The sequence below is a fragment of the Scyliorhinus torazame genome, chromosome 6 (genome assembly GCF_047496885.1).
Source record: "Scyliorhinus torazame isolate Kashiwa2021f chromosome 6, sScyTor2.1, whole genome shotgun sequence".
Classification (NCBI taxonomy): Eukaryota; Metazoa; Chordata; class Chondrichthyes; order Carcharhiniformes; family Scyliorhinidae; genus Scyliorhinus; species Scyliorhinus torazame.
The window spans coordinates 42,466,287-42,483,446 of NC_092712.1; the positions used below are offsets into that span (position 1 = coordinate 42,466,287).

Here is a 17,160-nt window from a genome sequence, read left to right on the forward strand (position 1 = left end):
AATCATGAAATATTTCTTCAAACAAAGGGTAGTAGAAATGTGAAATTCACCTCCAAAAAAGGGTACGAATGCTGGGAACAATTGGCGCTTCACGACTCTAATCGTTAGATTCTTGGTGGGCAATTGTATTGAGGGTATGGAAGTGGAGTCGGTGAATGAGTTGAGGTACAGATCAGTCATGAGCTGGTTGAATGGTGGAGAAGCTGAATGGCCCATTCTTGTTTCTATATAAGACCATAAGACATAGGAACAGAATTAGGCCACTCGGCCCATCGAGTCTGCCCCGCCATTCAATCATGGCTGATATTTTCCTCATCCCCATTCTCCTGCCTTATCCCCATAACCCCTGATCCCCAAGTAGTTTCCTAGTAGTGCCACATCATGTTAAATGTTGTTCCCATGAGGAAATGGATTGAGACTGTCTGAACTCATTTTGTATAGGGCCATAGGAGTTGAAACCAAGACTCCATACATGAAGGGACAGCTGTCAGCTCACTCCACCCAATCCCTGCTTCATCGTGCTTATGTTAAATATACAAATACTACCAGGAACTTGCCTCAACATTGTGCAAAACCTACAGCTTATGCTTTGGGAATGAGAGGGATAAAGAAAAATGGATGCCGTGAGCAGATTTCACGTAACCTGTTCTTCGTCTTGTGCAGGAAACTTGAACACAGCTCAGACCGCCCTGCAGCAGTATCTCCAGCTGGACCCCAGTTATTCTGATGGCCACCTGCTTATGGCTCAGATATACCTGACCCAATGCAATTTTGAAGAATGCTCCCATTCTCTGGAAATGGGCCTCAGCTACAACTTCCAGGTGAGAGCCACCTCACTGGTCCATGACCACATCCAACATTTCTGCCTTAATTGGAAAAAAAAGGATAGATAAAAAAAAGTATTTGCGTTTTATGCAGAATCACAGAGATCACAGAGTTATTACAACGCAAAAGGAGGCCGTTTTGGTCCATCATGTCTGCATCGGCTCCTGAAATGAGCAATGCACCTATTGCCACTCCCTCACCTTCGCTCCATAGCCCCGTGTATTCTTCCCCTTCAGGTAATAATCCAATCCCCTCTTGAAAGCCCCGGTTGAATCTGCCTCCACCACACTCTCAGGCTGCGCATTCCTGACCCTAGCCACTCGCTGTGTGAAAAAGGTTTCTCCTCATGTCTCCAATGCTGCTTTTCCCAATTGCCTTATATCTGTGTCCTTTGATTCCCAATCCTTCCACCAATGGGAATGTAGTGATCTTTACATGGGTAGGTACAGAAGGGGTTGATGGGAAATGGAAAGATCACTAGGGGGCAGCACTGGCGGGTATAAAAGGAGAAGCAAGCAGCCCTCCGGTCTCTTTGGCTGATTAGACTGTGAGGAGAGCAGAAGCAGAGATTTAGCTCAGGTCTGCGAGTGCGGTCAGGCCTAGTTGTTGTAACCTTTCTACTAGTATAGTTCTTAAAGTAAGAACTCACGTAGTTGTTAAGTTCTGTTACTCAATAAACCTTACATAAACTCCTGTACGACTTTGAGCCTTCTTCCGGAAGCCTCTGCTGTAACTGGATTGAGTAGCACATGTTACCTACCACACAGGTAACAAAACAGAGAATATTTTCGCTCAAACCTCTAGTCCAGACTCTCCTCGTGATTTTGAAGACCACCACCTAATCGTCTTTCTGCCCTTTCTTTGCCAAGGAAAGTAGTCCTAACATCCCCAATCTATCCACATAACTGAAGTTTCTCACTCCTGGAACCATTCTCGTGAACCTTTTCTGCACTCTCGCTAATGCCTTCATATCCTTCCTAAAGTATGGCGCACAGAACCAACGAAGACAAACCAAGTACAAGTTTAATGTAATCTCTTTTCTCTTGCAGTCTATGCCCCTATTCATAAAGCCTAGTCTGCTTTATTAAATGCGCTCTCAACCTGTCCTGCCGCATTCACTGACCTATGCATATATACATCCATGAGCTGTAACAAGTCTGTAGTGCAGTCAAATGCCTTTTGGAAGAGTCATTAGAATGTGGAACTTGACACCACAGAGAACAGTTGAGACAAATGCTATTCGTGCCTTTAAGGCAATACTAGATAAGCACATAAAGTAGAAAGGAACATAAGGATATGCTGATAGGGTTAGATGAATGGAGTGTGGTGGATACACATCAACATTAGCGATTTGGGCCAAATGGGCCATTTCTGTGCTGCAAATTCTGTGTCATCTGAAATGAAATGAAATGAAAATCGCTTATTGTCACAAGTAGGCTTCAAATGAAGTTACTGTGAAAATCCCCTAGTCGCCACATTCCGGCGCCTGTTCAGGGAGGCTGATACGGGATCTTTGCATTATTATTCTGTGGTGAGGCATAAGGGCCCTCTTTGTCCATGACTCAGGGCATTTATTTTTGTAAATGTTCCTAGTTGAAGGTGCGAGTTGCGTTTTTGCTCAACCTTGCAGGTCAGAGAACACCCTCTCTACCATCTGATCAAAGCCAGGGCCCTGAAGAAGATGGGCAAGTCCTCAGAAGCCATAGCAACGTTGAAGATGGCGATCGCCCTGCCAGGGGTGAGGAGAGGCAACACCGGAAGGGCGACATTGGTATCGGCCAACGTCAGTGTGAGTGACAGCGTCTCTGTGTACCTGGAGCTGGCAGCCGCGCAGCACTCGAATGGTGAACAGGTACCGTGCTCCACAATGTTCAAACGCAATCACTGCATTAACTTGCATTTATATCCCACGTTTAACATAGTTAAACAGTCCCGACTGTGGCTAACAAATGGCATAATTTGGAAAGAAAATTTAGAAAATGCCGGAAATCTGCAGCAGAGGTTGAGTGGTTCACACTTCACTTTGTAGCTTCCCAGCAGTAGTACTTTTCTTGCAGCCTGCAACAACAACAACATTTGCATTTATATAGCAGCTCTAGTGTCGTTAAAAAAATGTCCCAAGTCTCTTCACAGGAGAGTTATCAAAACATTTGACGCCAAGTATAAGAGGAGATGGATGGCAGGTTTTTAAAAAGTGCCTTAAAGGAGGGGAGAGAGGTGGGGATGGCCCTGGTTGGCCGAAGGGGAATCCCAGAGTTTAGAGGCTAGGCCTAGCCACCAGCGCACCAATGGAGCAACGATCAAAACCGATCATGCTCAACAGGCCAGAATTGGAGGAGGCCGGAGATGTCGGAGGGCTGTTGGACTGGAGGAGGTTACAGAGATAGCTTTGCATTGGGGAGTCAGTGCGGTGTTCTTTCCCCGCCCATGGGAGGAGGCTCGTGCACTCGTACAAAAGTCAGCATAGATGAATTGGGACAATTGGCCTGTTTCGGTGCTGTCTTTGGGCAGAATTTTATGTTTCCCCACCAGCGGTTTTACAGAAAGCGGGCGGGGGGGAGGGGGCTGTAATATTCCTCAGGTAGCCTTCCAGCCGAGCTCCAGCCCACCCTAGCTTCTCGACAATTTTATAAGTCCATAAGACCATAAGATATAGGAGACACTTGGCCCATCGAGTCTGCTCTGCCATCCAATCATGGCTGCTATTTTTCTCACCCCCATTCTCCTGCCTTCTCCCTGTAGCCCCTGATCCCCTTATAATCGAGAATCTATCTATCTCTGTCTTTTTTGCACTATACAGGGCAAGGATAATCGTGGACATACACATGAAGACAAAAGAAAAAAAATAAAGAGAAATATTTACACATCAGTCTGCTACTGTTATTTACATCAGTCGTCTAGCGTTATTTCTCAATGGTTACGGTTTTCTGTTTTCCGTTTTCCAGTAGGCTTTTGATTCTGGCTGGGTCCCTGCCCCCCTCTCCCCCTTTTCTTTCTGACCCCCTCCCACCCCCAGCCGCTAGCGAGCCTTCTTCCCTCGCTGCTGCTGTATTGTGACTACCCTCTCTTTTTCTTTGGCTTATTGGCTGTTGGCTACAAACAGGTCTTGGAACAACCAAGCGAATAGCTCCCACGTTTTGTGGAAGCGCTCTTCTGACCCCCGGATGGCAAATTTAATTTTCTCCATTTGGAGAAATTCCGATAGGCCGGACAGCCAGTCTGCAGCTTTGGGTGGTGCTGCTGACCGCCAGCCGAGCAGGATTCTCCAGCTGGCGATAAGGGAGGCAAAGGCAAGGGCATCGGCCCTCCTCCCCATGAAGAGATCTGGCTGTTCGAGACCCCGAAGACCGCCACTCTCGGGCATGACTCCACCCTCATCCCCACCACTTTGGACATTGCCTCAAAGAAGGCTGTCCAAATGTTCCCCCCCCAAACCCGGCCTCTCCACGAATACCACTACTCCCCTCAACCACTTCCCTCCCTCACAGGCCTCACCTCCCCTCGCCAACCTGAGACCCCAACATTAACCTGCTCCTGCCCCCGCGAGAATAGACTCTGGCACTGCTTGTCGTGAATGGTATGTTAGGAATATTATTGGGATACTCAGGCACTGTTTAATTAAGTATTTTGATGACATATAAATTGGAGATAGCTGGGACACTGGATGTGTGGGAGGAGAGGTGTGAGACTAAACAAATGCAATAAACTCTCTGCATAAAGGAAAGCTTGGTGCCTTGGTTTCTGCTTCGTCAGCCCAGCTTGGATCTTCTGAACAGCAATCCCAGTTCTGTCTACTGTAGCTTCCGGCATTGCCGGTACGAGAGAGCTTTTGGCCAGTCAGACTGGCCTCCCAATTGAGGGGTGGGAGTTCCGCCTCCAGCTAATGAACAGTCCTTGGGGCAGCCAGTATCGATGGTGATGTGTGACCACTGACTCTTCAGACGGAGGGGAAGGAAACAGGGTATCCCAACGGCCGGAGAATTCCGGCCTAGTTGTTTAGATGGGGAGTTATTTTTTTAAAAGCGCAATTAATGGGGCCGTTCTGGGGCCTCAACTATTTACAATCTCTATTCATGACTTGGATAAGGGAGTAAATGTATGATTGCTAAATTTGCTGATGATATTATTGATAGGCAGGAAAACAGGTTGTGAAGAGGGTGTAAGAGTCTGCAAAGGGATAGACAGGTGAAGTGAGTGGGCAAAACATTGGCAGATGGAGTATAATGTGGGAAAATGTGAATATATCGGCCGGGATTCTCCGACCCCGCGCCGGCTTACCTATTCTCCGGCGGTGATTCTCGGGCGCCCGCGGGATCGCCGCCACGCCGGTCGGGGGCCGTTGAAAGACACCCCCAGCGATTCTCCGGGCCCCGACGGGCCGAGTGGCCGCCGAGTTCGGCCGAGTCCCGCCGGCGTGGGTTACTCAGGTCCCACACCGCGGGAGGCTGTTATCTTATGAGGAAAGGTTGGGCAGGTTGGACCTTTATCCATTGATGGTTGGAAGAATGAGAGGTGATCTTATTGAAACATACAAGATCCCGAGGGGACTTGACAAAGTGGATGTTGAAAAGGGACTAGGTGGCGAATTCTCCGTACCGGGATGCTCGAAGTGAGTTTCTCGATGGGATAGAGAATCGAAAAATTGGGATCGGCACTGGGCGTCGGCAGGCACCTATCCAAAAGCGATGCTCAGACCACCCTGTCGGCGGCGAGTACAAGGTTCACACCCGCGCGCCAGCTGGACAATGTAAATGAATGCCCATTAATGACCCATTTGCATCCATTTAGCGGGCCCGGCACCCTAATCCCGGCCATCTGTGATTTCCCCTGACCCCAGGGCCAGGAATCACGTGGGCAGGGATTATTACAAGTCTCACCAAACGTGAGCCTGACGTAGTGGTCCTTGCGATGGGCCAAGGGGGTAACCCCTTAAGGGAGTTGCCCCCAAAGTCAATCCGAGGGCCACGCTCCCCCCGACAATGCACTACCAGACCCCCCCGAACACCTACCCCAGAGACTCCAAAAACGGGAGAACCCCCCAAGAGACCACATTAATAGGGAGACCCACCAGAACCCCCTAACCAGAGGGATGCCCACAACGACCCCATAACTAAAGGAACCCCTCCCCCACAGACACCCCCAGACCCACCCCCCTACCCCCAGAAAATAGCCCCCTGTCTGGAAGCTGAAGAGCAGTCCAGACAGGGGCAGTGAAAAGAATTACAGCTGTAACACTTACCTGGAAGCTCAACCTCTCCATGCCTGGAAGGAGAACAGTTGTGCCTCTGTTTAAGCCCCTCAGATCCATTAGCTGCAAGCCATTCATTCATTTCTAGTAGTGGGCTGTGATTGATAGCTTCCATAAAACAGCTGCATCCTTGATTCATTCATCTCCCTTCATGGATGAGTGACTCTAAGTGCAGAAGTCCCAATGTTTGCAAACATCTACTACATCAAAGAGCGGCAAGTGCATTGTAGTGCATTGCAATCACACACTTGAGTGACTGGAATACACTTAGTGATTGAAATGCACTTACCTCTGTTTGATGTGGCTCATGTTTGTAAACACTAGCGATGTGAGGAAGTACTTGTCAAAGGATTGTGGACATCTGGACCAGTCGCCCAGGAAAAGCTGTTGTGGCTTGGGGTCAATTGAAAGTTTCAAAACTGACATTGATAGACTTTTGTTCGGTAAGTGTACAGGGAACCAGAGCGGATAGATGGAGTTAAGGTACAGATTAGCTATAATCTAATTGAATGGCAGATTAGGCTCAAGAGAAGGGATAGTCTACTCCTGTGACCTGAACGGGAACCTGTAGGCAATGGTGCCCCATGACATTGTACTCTCACGCCTACTCAGGTAGCAGTGCCAAGGTAAGTTTGGTGGGTTGTTGCCAATGCAATTCCTGTTAATTGTACAAATTGCCTTTTCAGGATGAAGCTGCGAAAGTGATGCAAGATGCTATCCATGAGTTTGCCGGAATGCCTGAAGAAACCCGTATCACCATCGCCAATGTCGATTTGGCTCTCATCCAGGATGATGTGGACACAGCGTTCAGCATGCTCAGGAGCATCCTCCCCGAGCAGCCATATTACATCGAAGCCCAGAAGAAGCTGGCACAGATCTACCTGCACAAGCAGAAGGACCAAAGGCTTTATATCAGCTGTTACATGTATGTAAAAGATCGTGATGGGTCTCTGACACGGGTGGGCAACCTCCAACCCATCTAAGTTTTGAGTTTAACGTTTTGTTAACCTTTGCCACATGCAGGGTTGCCAGATTTTACCAGTTTACGGCCGTGTAGTATTTTTCCTACCAGTTTGATTAAAGTGATACATACGTAAAGCAAGGGCACCTGAAGGTAGGTGTGTGCTGAATGTACACAATAATTGTGAGAGCTGTGCGCTCCCTCTGTATCCAATCGAAGCACTGCTATGGTTCAATCCACACTTCCCGCCAATTCTAGGTGCACAAACGCAGTTAGCAGAATTACCCTCTCCTGGGATACCGTCTTGCTTACCACACTGGTGCACATGGGAGCTTGCGCTTTTTGGTGTTACTTTTGTACCTTAAGTAAGGTAAGCGTAACTGTTTCTTTAGTTTTATCATTTTGAAGTTAAGGACAGTTCTATTAATATATGAACGATTAAGCATATTCTATGGCACAAAATGTTCGGTATTTAATCTTATTGATGGGGTCATGGTTAGTGAACAGGTCTGGTTTCAATCTTGCGGCCCACTGAGATGAAGGAGGGGCCACTCTTGGGGCCCACTCACTAGCCCAGGTTGCCTTTCACTGATTCTTGGTTGGTTAATATGAAACCTAGAAGACGGGTTAAATATAAGGCGTGCGCATTACTATAACATCGAATCATAGAAGAATCATAGAATACCTACAGTGCAGAAGGAGGCAATTTGGCCCTTCGAGTCTACACCGACCCTCTGATAGAGCAGTGGATTTTGCATCAAAACCCCAAATTATACTTTCCCTTGTTTCCCTCACCCAGTCATTTTCGGTAAGGCAGATGCACCTGAAACAGCCTCATTTTTTTTTCACGTGATAACGAGATAAAACACTCAACAAATCTCATTGCTGGGAGTTTCGGAACATAGGCGGTGGGATTCTCTGAGCCTCCATGCCGAAATTGCGATTGGCGCGGGTCCCCGGAGAATCGCCGCAAATCGCGCACGTGTGGTCTACGCAGTGCGGGTAGGGGGCCATTGACAAGAGGCCCCTGCAGTGATTAACCAAGTGTAATTGCCCAAATTCCCGACGGCGTGGGTCTCTCATGGTCTCATCCGTCGGGAACGTGGCCTGGCGGTTGCGGACTCAGTCCCCCTGGTGGGGGGGTGCGGGGCGATCCTTCACCGAGGGGGCCTCACAGATGGCCAGGCTATCGATCAGGGGCCACCGATCCATGGGCGCGCGCAATCTCGGGGGGGGGGGGGCTATCTTTTTGGTGGTGGTCTGCTGTGTGAGTCCCCCAGGACGCGCGGGCCGGCCGCCACAGGCCGCCGCTGTGTGCATGCGCGGACCCCCGACCGGAAGTGCAGGGTCCTGTATCGGCAACTGGAGCTGTGAGGACTACTCCGGGGCTAGCCTCGTTCAGGTAGGAGAATCACTCTGGACTTTCTTCAGGAAGTGTCCGATTCGCCCGCCTCAGGGGTCTACTGAGCATTTCAGTGAAAGGTGCATTGCTTTTAAACAGCGCCGCAGCACTTGCTCTCATTCAAACCAGGAGGATGTCAGCGAGGAAACCGGCTGCTAGATTTCCGGAAGGGGCCCTCAGCCGTACACTGGATGCCGTGGAGGAGAGGCAGGCTACAATATTCCTTCGGGCTGGCAGGAGGCCCTCCAACAAATCCCGCCGAGGAGAAGGTGGCTGCACTGGTCAGTGCCAGCAGTCTGACCAAGAGGACGGGGTTGCAATGCAGAAAAAAATGAATGACCTACTCCCATCAGCCAGGGTAGGTGCTCCTTGTCTCCTCTCGGCACTCCACCCTTCCTGTCACCCCGCTGGAATGTCACCTTGATCCCACATGCCATGACCTCGCAAAGGCCCGAGCACCCGATCTCCCACGAGCATCCTCAAACCCCCTGGCACTCCTCATCAGAACCCTTCCCAGCTAAGGCCAGTGACCAGACATGCCAGATGTCATTGCCTCTGACCCGGCAGGCGTCACACCATCCCTATTTGTGCTCATGCAGGAGAAGCTTGTCCACAACCACCGCGAGCGTGCGAAAATGAGCGGTGGTACCCCCGAGCTGAGGATCCTGATTCCATAAGAGGAGAGAGCAATGGAGCTCGCAGGGAAGAAGTGGGCCTGAGCCGAGAGTGAGGTGGGCCTGCGAGAGAAAAGTGAGGAGCCACTGTACCCTCATCCAATAGGTTCTGTGTCGTCCAAACCCTCGACCAGGCCATGCAGTAAAGCCATGTCCCTTGACTTGCAGGAACATCAGCTGAAGAGCCTGGCCCGTCTACCAGCAGTGACCAACTGCCCACCCTCAACACCACCTCGGAGGACATCTCGGAGGAGGACACGGATGAAGTATCATTGCTATCACCCGTACCATCCACCATCGCAGAGACACACACCTCAATGGGTGGACTTAGCAGGCAGGCCTCTGGTTCACTATCTGCTGAGCGCCACACAACCTCTGACGCACATTAGGTGGAGGCAGGAGCGTCCCAGGGATCGGACAGTCGGAGGTCTGCTGGAATCCAGCACTCAGCCATGCTCCTGCCAGGTGTCGCACCTCAGGACACATTTGTCCCTCAGTTGCTGGAGATGCAAAGGCAGAGCCGGGACTACCAGGAGGGGTTGTTAGCAACACTCCTGTGACTGCAAGGCAGAATGGAGGAGTCTGAAAGTCTCTTGTCGCAGGAGATGGTCCCAGCAATTCATGGCACCCAGGCCTACACAGCAAGAATGGCATCCACAGTGGAAAGCCTGGAGAAAGAGGTCAGATCCATGACAGGGTAACTCCAAAAACGGCTCAGTTCCTGAGGACCATGGCTGAGGGGTTCAACTGCATGGTGCAGACAATGGCGGGCCTTCAGGACTATCAGTGCCAGATGATGTTGAGGCTTCTGCCACTCACTACAGCTTCCCCTCCATCCCATGGAGTAATCCAGGGGCCCATGAACACCCGGAGCGGGGAGGATTCACGGGATGACATCCTGAGGCCTGGGAGTAACCAACCAATCTGAATCCCCCCTTCCTTAGATGGGCAGAACGAGGTGTCACAACAATATCAGTGCCACCCAAAAGCAGGCCAGGGTCCTCCAGGTCACAGCCCTCCAGAGGGTGCACACCAAGGAGTGGAAGGCAGCAGGCCACCCCCACCTCTGATGTGCATCCTGGGAACACACACAGACATAGTGGGAGGATTCGCGAGTGTGAGGAATTGTGTGAGGAAGCGTGGATGCAGGTAGTTTGGAGTGGGCAGCATGGTAGCACAGTGGTTAGCACTGTTGCTTCACAGCTCCAGGGTCCCAGGTTCGATTCCCCGCTGGGTCACTGTCTGTGCGGAGTCTGCACATTCTCCCTGCGTCTGCGTGGGTTTCCTGTGGGTGCTCCGGTTTCCTCCCACAAATCCTGAAAGACGTGCTGTTAGGTGAATTGGACATTCTGAATTCTCTCTGTGTACCCGAACAGGTGCCAGAGTGTGGCGACTAGGGGCTTTTCACAGTAACTTCATTGCAGTTTTAATGTAAGCCGACTTGTGACAATAAAGATTATTATTACTTGTAACATCTGTGATGCACGACCAATTACACAAAGATGCAGATTGGGTACAACTGTGGCTTTATTACAGTCAGATGCGTGGCCTCCTGCTGCAGCTGGCGAAATGGCAGGGCACTGGAGGTCATGCATATTTATACAGTTCTCCGTGGACGGAGCCAGCCGGCAGGAGCTACCGGCGAACCTGTAGTGCAGGTCCTACCTTACATCTCCTAATACAGTGGTTCACCACAATCTGCACGTCACTGAATTAAATATTGTTGTTCTTCACCACCTTAACACCTCACATTCTTTAACCCTCCTCCCAGTGGCATAGCGCTTCTCCCCATCTGACACAGCTCTTCTCACTGGCCCTCAATGTCAGGCAGACAGCTAGGCCCCCTCATTTAGAATGTTTCAATCGCAGTGATGGGTCTCAGGAATGATTCAATGAACCCTAAACCGTCGCTCCTTATCCCCCTCCAGAGCTAGGGGACAAAGGAATGTAGGGCTGAATTTCACTCAGCCATGAGCCGGGGAGTCAGCGTGCCGGCAGCAGACAGACATGAGTCAGACATAAGTAAAAGTTGAGGACCATCACAGACCGTTCCTCGCTGTGAGTCGCCTCATCCTCCTGCATTGAAGGGCAACAGGCACTCAAGGACTCCCAAGCCACAGAACCCTGATGATTAAGATCTCTGTATCGTTCACCCCCTGTCGCAGAGGGCTCACGACGTCCTGGGCGGAGGTGGGGTAAGCACTGGCGTACAACAAGGTAGTCCTCCTCCATAAAGTGGGAGGCATGAGGGTGTCTCTAGCCCTCCAGCCCATGCACACGCTCTCCCTCGCCTGGCCTCCATCCTCCGGATCCTCAGCAGCCCCTTTCTCAACTTCCACTTGAACGTTCTCCTTGTCTGAGGACACGTGTCTCTCATTGAGGTCTTCCTCGCCCTGCTACAGAGCCAGATAATGTAGGGCACAGCAGACCAACACAATATGGGAGACCTTCTAGGGCCTGTAGTGGAAGGCCCCACTGGACCTGTCGAGGCAGCAGAACTGCATCTTTAGGAGGCCAATGCACCACTCCATCATTTTTTAAAAATTCATTTGCAGGATGTGGGCATCGCTGAAGCGTTACGGAATTCTGCCCTCTAACATTCCTGAGACACATGCAGCAATGGTGGCGACACCTGGGAAGACCCAGCGGCAGGAGACCAGGGGGCTGCAGGGCAGGCTCAGGGGCCGGAGGCCACACCAGCCATCCAGGGGGCACAAAGGCGCAGAAGGAGACCAAGAGTGTACAGGACTTGAGTGTCCTTCATGGAGCAGTCGGGCAACATGTGCCATAGGAGATGGTGCCGCCAGGGAGACTGATGGGGCAGCTGAGCGGCACAGTGGTTAGCACTGCTGCCTCACAGTGCCAGGGTCCCTGGTTCAATTCTGACCTTGGGTCACTGTCTGTGCGGAGTCTGCACGTTCTCCCGTGTCTGCGTGGGTTTCCTCCGGGTGCTCGGGTTTCCTCCACAGTCCAAAGATCTGCAGGTGAGGTGGATTGGCCATGCTAAATTGCCCCTTAGTATCCAAAGATATGCAGGTTAGGTGGGATTATGAGGTTACGGGGATAGGGCAGGGGAGTGAGCCTAGGTAGGGTGCTCTCAGAGGGTCAGTGTAGACTTGGTGGGCTGAATGGCCTCCTTCTGCACTATAGGAATTCTATGGTTCTACTTGGCGCCACATGGAGGTGGACTGCCCCTGCTCCCTGTGTCTGTAAAGATCATGGCAGCCCTCAAGCGTTACGCTCTGGGGTCATTCCAGAGATCCACAAGTGATCTGTGTGGCATATTACAAGCATCCGCCAGTAAGTGTATCCACGAGGTCATGGATGCTCTCTCTGCTCGGTCTTTGGACATGAGGTGAGATTGGATAGGTTGGGGTTATTTTCCTTGGAACAAAAAAAGGCTGAGAGGTGACTTAATTGAGGTGTACAAAATTATGAGGGGAAGAGATAGATTAGAGTGGACAGAATAAAATTGTTTCCCTCGGCAGAGATTTCTAGAACCAGGGGACATAGATTCAAAATAAGTGGCAGAAGGTGTAGAGGGGACATGAGGAAGATCTTTTGTACGCAGAGGGCAGTGGGAGCCTGGAATTCGCTGCCCGAGTTGGTGGTGGAGGCAGAGACCCTAAACTCTTTTAAAAAGTACCTGGATCTGCACCTTAAGTGCTGTAAGCTACAGGGCTATGGGTGGGGTGGAGGAATGTGAGTTTAGGAAGGGCACCCGGGTGTCCTCGGGCTGGCATGGTCAAAGATGGGACAAATGGCCTCCTTCTGTGCTGTAACTTTTCTATAGTTCTATGATACATTTTGACCTGGACCGGGCCCGGCAAAATGAGAGGGCTAGAGGCTTCTGCAACAGAGCTGGCCTGCCGCCGGGGCATGGGGCGATCGACTGCACCCGTGAGGCTCTTTGTGCCCCTTGGCACCAGGGATTCCCCTTCATAAACAGAAAGGCATTTTGCTCCCTCAATGTGCAGCTGGTATGTGACCGCGAGATGCAATTCATTGGATTGGATTTGTTTATTGTCACGTGTACCGAGGTACAGTGAAAAGTATTTTTCTGCGAGCAGCTCAACAGATCATTAAGTACATGAAAAGGAAATAAAGGAAAATACGTAATAGGGCAACACAACATATACAATAAGCACTGGCATCGGATGAAGCATACAGGGTGTAGTGTTAATGAGGTCAGTCCATAAGAGGGTAATTTAGGAGTCTGGTGACAGTGGGGAAGAAGCTGTTTTTGAGTCTGTTCGTGCGTGTTCTCAGACTTCTGTATCTCCTGCCCGATGGAAGAAGTTGGAAGAGTGAGTAACCCGGGTGGGAGGGGTGTTTGATTATACTGCCCGCTTTCCCCAGGCAGCGGGAGGTGTAGATGGAGTCAATGGATGGGAGGCAGGTTCGTGTGATAGACTGGGCAGTGTTCACGACTCTCTGAAGTTTCTTGTGGTCCTGGGCCGAGCAGTTGCCATACCAGGCTGAGATGCAGCCAGATAGGATGCTTTCTATGGTGCATCTGTAAAAGTTGGTAAGGGTTAATGTGGACATACTGAATTTCCTGAGTTTCCTGAGGAAGTATAGGCGCTGTTGTGCTTTCTTGGTGGTAGCGTCGACGTGGGTGGACCAGGATGAATGCACATGCGATCAAGTTTTCCAAGACATCCCCGGGCAATCACAGATCCCTGGCATTTTCAAGGGTCACCCCAGGTTGTAGGGTTGGCTTGTAGGGACAAGGCATATCTCCTGAGGTGTTGGTTGATGGTGCCACTGCTGAGGTCAGACACCACAGTAGAGGTCCAGTACAACGAGGCCTGATCTGTGAGGCCAGAGTGACGGCCCTTGACATCAAGGTCGCATTTGACCGAGAATGGCATCAAGGAGTCCTAGCAAACCTGGAGTCAATGGGAATCAGGGGGAAAACTCTCCACTGGTTGGAGTTATACCTGATACAAAGGACGACGGTTGTGATGGTTGGAGGTCAATCACTTTCACTCCAGGACATCATTACAGGAGTTTCTCAGGGAGTGTGCTGGGCCCAACCATCTTCAGCTGCTTCATGACCTCCCTTCTATCATAAGGTGATAAATGGGAATGTTTGCAGATGATTGCACAATATTCAGCACCATTGGCGATGCTTTGGATAATGAAGCAGTCTACATGCAAATGCAGCAAGACCTGGACAATATCCAGGCTTGGGCTGAAATGTGGCAAGTTACATTCCCGCCACGCAATGACCATCTCCTACAAGAGGGGATCTAACCATCGCCTCCTTGACATTCAACGGCATTACCATCGCTGAATGCCCCAAAATCGACATCGTGGGGGTTACCATTGGTCAGTACCTGAACTAGGCTAGCCAAATTAATACTGTGGCTACCAGCCGGCGGGACGGTGGCACAGTGGTTAGCACTGCTGCCTCCCATCACTGAGGACCGGGGTTTGATCCCAGCCCCCGGGTCACTGTCTGTGTGGAGTTTGCACATTCTCCCTGTGTCTGCATGGGTCTCACCCCCACAACCCAAAAGATATGCAGCTTAGGTGGATTGGCCACGCTAAGTTGCCCCTTAATTGAAAAAAAGAATTGGGTACTCTAAATTTATTTTTAAAAAATACTGTGGCTGGGCAGCATGGTGGCGTAGTGGTTAGCACTGCAGTCTCATGGCACCGAGGTCCCAGGTTCGATCCCGGCTCTGGGTCACTGTCCGTGTGGAGTTTGCACATTCTCCCCGTGTTTGCGTGGGTTTCACCCCCACAACCCAAAGATGTGCAGGGTAGGTGGATTGGCCACATTAAATTGCCCCTTAATTGGAAAAAATGTTAATTGGGTACACTAAATTTATTTTTAAAAATACTGTGGCTACCAGGGCAGGTCAAAGGCTAGGAATCCTACGGTGAGGAACTCATCTCCTAACAACGCTCCCCCCCTCCCCCCCCCCCTCCCCCAAAGCCTGTCCACCGTCTACAAAGCACAAGTCAGGAGAGAGGTTATGGGGAGGGGTTCTGGTGTGAGGTGCTCCGGAGAGCGAATGCCTCCACCTCGTGCGCGAGGTTCGGCTGATACAGCTGAAGGTGGTATACAGAGCACACCCCACGAGGGCGAGGATGAGCCAATTCTTTGAAGGAATAGAAGATGTGTGTGAGCGTTGCGGGGGGGGATGGGACGGGGGGGGGGGGGGGGGGGGGGGGACGCTAATCACGTTCATATGTTTTGGTCTTGTCCAAAGCTAGAGGATTACTGGAAGGAGGTTTTTAGGGTAATTTCCAAGGTGGTGCGTGTGAAACTGGACCCGGGCCCCCGGGTGGCCATATTCGGGGTGTCGGATAAGCCAGGGTTGGAAACGAGTGCGGAGGCAGATGTTGTAGCCTTCGCCTCGTTGATCACCCGAAGGCGGATCCTGATGGGATGGAGAGCAGCCTCTCCACCCTGTACCCTGGCGTGGCGGGGGGACCTGTTGGAATTCTTGACTCTTGAGAAGGTTAAGTTTGAACTGAGGGGAAGGATGGAGGGTTCTACAATTCATGGGCATTATTCATTATGCACTTTCAAGAACTGGATAACATCGAATATTAGTTGGGGGATGGGTGGAAGGGTTGGGGGGAGGGGGGCTGTGTGTATTAAGGGTGACTATGGGTGATTCCTGATTCCTTTTTGTCATTTGTTTGTGTAAACATGCGGGCTAATGTTTGGGGGTTTGGTGGGAGGATGGGATCGTTGTTATTGATATGGGGATTGGCATATTTGTTACTGATTTTTGTTTACTGTTGGTGGGTGTACATTTGGGAGAAAATGTGAAAAAAGAGGAGAATAAAAAATATTTTTTTAAAAAAGCACAGATCAGGAGTGTGATGGAATACTCTCCACTTGCCTGGATGAGTGCAGCTCCAACAACACTCATGAAGCTCAACATCATCCAGGACAAAGCAGCCCGCTTGATTGCTACCGCGTCTGCAAACATTCAATCCCTCCACCACCGACACACAGTGGCAGCAGTGTGTACCATCTACAAGATGCCCTGCAGGAACTCGCCAAGTCTCCTGAGGCAGCACCTTCCAAACCCATGACCACCACCATCTAGAAGGGCAAGAGCAGCAGATACCCCGGAACACCACCACCTGGAGGTTCCCCATCCAAGTTACTGACCACCCTGACTTGGAAATATATCGCCGCTCCTTCACTGTCGCTGTGGCAACATCCTGGAACTTCCTTCCTAACAGCACTGTGGGTGTACCTGCACTTCGGGGACTGCAGGAGTTCAAGAAGGCAGCTCACCACCACCTTCTCAAGAGCAACTATGGATGGGCAATAAGTGACAGCATTGCCAGTGATGCCCACATCCATGAGCGAATAAAAATAAACCATAAATCAAGCAGAAATGATGTACAATCAGCTAATTTAAGTGAATCTTTGCAACACGGTACATAATATTTGAATGTCAGCTGCTTCAAATGATAAATTCCCACAGCACTATTGTTATATTTTTTGTTTTACAGAGACTTGTATGAACGGTTCCCAAATCCACACATAAGCCTTCTACTTGGTGACGCATATATAACCATCCAGGAGGTATGTCAGAGGGATTGTGACCATGTGCACCTATAGGTTTTGTCCAGTTAGATCCTGAATTTCCTGCACCCTATTTAAAAATTTGTTTTTAATACTAACTTTAGCGCTGGAGAAGAAGGGCTTCTGCATTTCAGACATTCATTGAAAGAGTAACCAACCTTTCTGATCAGATGGGAAGCCCACAGGATTAGTTGGAACCCAGAATTGGCATCAGTGAGAAGTAGAAATGGGTGAAATGTAAAACCTGTGATGACGTCCCTGTGCAGAATAACTGCAGGTAGTCTACCAGCTCTCATAGGCCCAACTAGGGGCAGATGGTGGATAATGTGGTGGTAGTCTTGTCACTAGAGGCCCAGGCTAATCCTCTAGGGGCAATTAAATTCAATTAATTAATACATCTGGAATTATACAGCTAGTCTCAGTAATGCTGACCATGAAACTATCATTGATCGTCATAAGAACCCATCTGGTTCACTGATCTATTTT

At 50.3% G+C, this 17,160-nt stretch overlaps 1 protein-coding gene across 2 annotated transcripts in view; it reads left to right on the forward strand.

Annotated features, from left to right (window-relative positions):
• The window catches only part of LOC140424764 (tetratricopeptide repeat protein 21B-like), a 169,194-nt gene that overhangs the window by 92,650 nt on the left and 59,384 nt on the right, over positions 1-17,160 (forward strand). For both annotated transcript variants that reach the window (XM_072508146.1, XM_072508147.1), the window contains 4 exons: positions 664-821; positions 2,456-2,677; positions 6,760-6,998; positions 16,602-16,674. In XM_072508146.1, the coding sequence (XP_072364247.1) occupies positions 664-821; positions 2,456-2,677; positions 6,760-6,998; positions 16,602-16,674 (692 nt within the window). The remainder of the gene's footprint in view (positions 1-663; positions 822-2,455; positions 2,678-6,759; positions 6,999-16,601; positions 16,675-17,160) is intronic.